Below are 2094 nucleotides of genomic sequence, written 5' to 3'. Positions count from 1 at the left end.
TTTTTATGAATTTGTCTGGTCACCCAAAAAGTTACACAATGCAGCATTAAAGAAATGTTCTAACTTATAACTGAACATAATCATAACTGTGGTGTATATTCTTATCAGACAGATGAATAACACTCAATAGAAAGAAGAAACACAATTGGATTTAGCCTTTTTATTACTTATTCAATAGTGGTCAGGTAAACAAGAAATGACGTAGCTACTGTTGGTGTGTAAACCCCGGTGTCAGCTGTGTTTTTTGTTGTTGTGTCAAATCAGCGGGAGTTGGAGTTTCTCGGGCATTCATGCATCCTGTAGGCACACATGTAGAAGATACCTGTACAAGAAAATGGGAAGACAATACCATTCAGTTCATGGACATACTGTCCACTGGATTATTTACTTATGTGAAGAAGAAGAAAATATTCTGAGCCATCTCAAATGGCACCCTACTGCTTATATAGTGCACTACTTTTGACCAGAGCCCTATGGGCCTTGGTCAAATGTAGAACACTAAAGGCAATAGTTTGCCATTTGGGACACATATAGTAAAGTAATGCATTTAGCTCTATAGGCAGAACCACATCATCCTACCTGAGAAGAAAGTGAGGACCACGGCCACCCAACCCATGATGTAGGACCAGGAGAAGCGCCAGTTCCCATATCGTTTCCCGTAGTAGTTCACCGTCACCCCAGTGTACACAGCCATCGCCAGCAGTACAAAGAAACCTGTGGAGAGTAGTCAATCAAACACTGCTGTATTGCCTTTATCACATCCCTCAACAGGGACTTGATAGCATTGAATGAATTCCTTCTATTTCTATGCTTGATATAGAGTGACAGGGAGAAATTACAGTAGAAGTGGGAAGGAAACACTTACAGGAGATGAAGAAGAGGATGCCGGCAGCAAACGTCTTGTCAAACCCACTGAAGGAGGAGGAGCGTATGAAAGCCATGACGCCGATCACGATGCCAATGAAGCAGGCCAGCAGGGAGAGGATCATGAAGGCACGGGTGGCATCCCAGTACGCTGGTGACAGAGAGGGCACAGAGAGGACAAGGCTGATACTCAGTACGGTATAGGTACTTACCCAATAAGCATTACTACCATTCCTGTCTACTACTGAATTACATTTCACACTTTACTAAAATGTGACATCACTTAACAATTACTTATTACACAATATTCAATATATTGCACCAAATATTGAAATGTGGTGATTTATTCCCAACTAAACCTGCTCAAATAAAAGGAGCTGATTCCTTTATTGTGGAAATAATTTTACACTAGATATTCACAGCATGGAACAAGTGACTGAATGTGACCTCATCAAGGCCTTTATTTAACTTACAGTACATTTGATGACAAAGGAGACATGTTGCTCTTACCAATGCTATCTGTATGTGTCATGCATTTCCCTGGCATACAGTAGCGCCACAGGCCCTGATGCATGTAGTTGTTAGATTGACGATACTGCATCCAGTAATCGGTTGCTGTGGAGATAATAAGGAGTATGTTCCCGACTCCAGCGCAGAACAACCCACCGCCCATGAAGCTGTACATCCTGCCAAGCACACTGACAGAGGAGACAGTTATCCTACAGTACAACTGGCTGGGACATGGCTGGTGAATACAGCATAGAGTAACACAACATTGCATGCTTTGAATAGTTGAAAGGGTCTGAACCAATTACATTTTCCAAAGAATAATCTTTCAAGGTACACATTCATATTGCACTTGTTTTACCATAGGCCTGCTGCTTTTAGACAGTTTGTTAGAGCAAGGTATTTTCAAATGTGGTTTAGTTTTGGCTTTGATACACTGTATTTACCCTGACATGACTGATCTGTCTCTCTTCTGTCCTCTCTCTTCTGTCCTCTCTTCTGTCCTTTCTATGAAGAAATATTAACTTTAAGTCACCTACATTATGTCAAAGCACACATGACGTCAAATTTTAGGTAAGTAATAACCTACCTTTATTATCCTTTTTGAAAAAAAGTCAGAAATTCCAATAATACAGGGGGGTTGTCAATGCACTCCGGAGCCCAGTATTGCCCAGGCTCGCAGGAAAGTTTAGTTTGTGTGTCGGAAACCAGGCGAACAAACGG

The 2094-nt window shown here is 41.4% G+C and overlaps 1 protein-coding gene across 1 annotated transcript; it reads right to left on the bottom strand.

The window, feature by feature from the left end:
• Nucleotides 1–260: 260 nt before the first annotated feature.
• Nucleotides 261–1549, bottom strand: LOC120028269 (lens fiber membrane intrinsic protein-like). The gene is made up of 4 exons (XM_038973444.1): nucleotides 1375–1549; nucleotides 866–1015; nucleotides 580–714; nucleotides 261–322 (listed from the first exon to the last, which is right to left on the bottom strand). The coding sequence occupies exons 1-4, from the start codon at nucleotides 1547–1549 to the stop codon at nucleotides 261–263; spliced, it is 522 nt and encodes a 173-aa protein (XP_038829372.1).
• Between the last annotated feature and the right edge of the window lie 545 nt (nucleotides 1550–2094).

This window comes from Salvelinus namaycush, chromosome 34 (assembly GCF_016432855.1).
Source record: "Salvelinus namaycush isolate Seneca chromosome 34, SaNama_1.0, whole genome shotgun sequence".
In the NCBI taxonomy this organism is placed as follows: domain Eukaryota; kingdom Metazoa; phylum Chordata; class Actinopteri; order Salmoniformes; family Salmonidae; genus Salvelinus; species Salvelinus namaycush.
The sequence above is the reverse complement of the archived record's forward strand: the minus strand, read 5'-3'. Positions and strand labels throughout refer to the sequence as shown.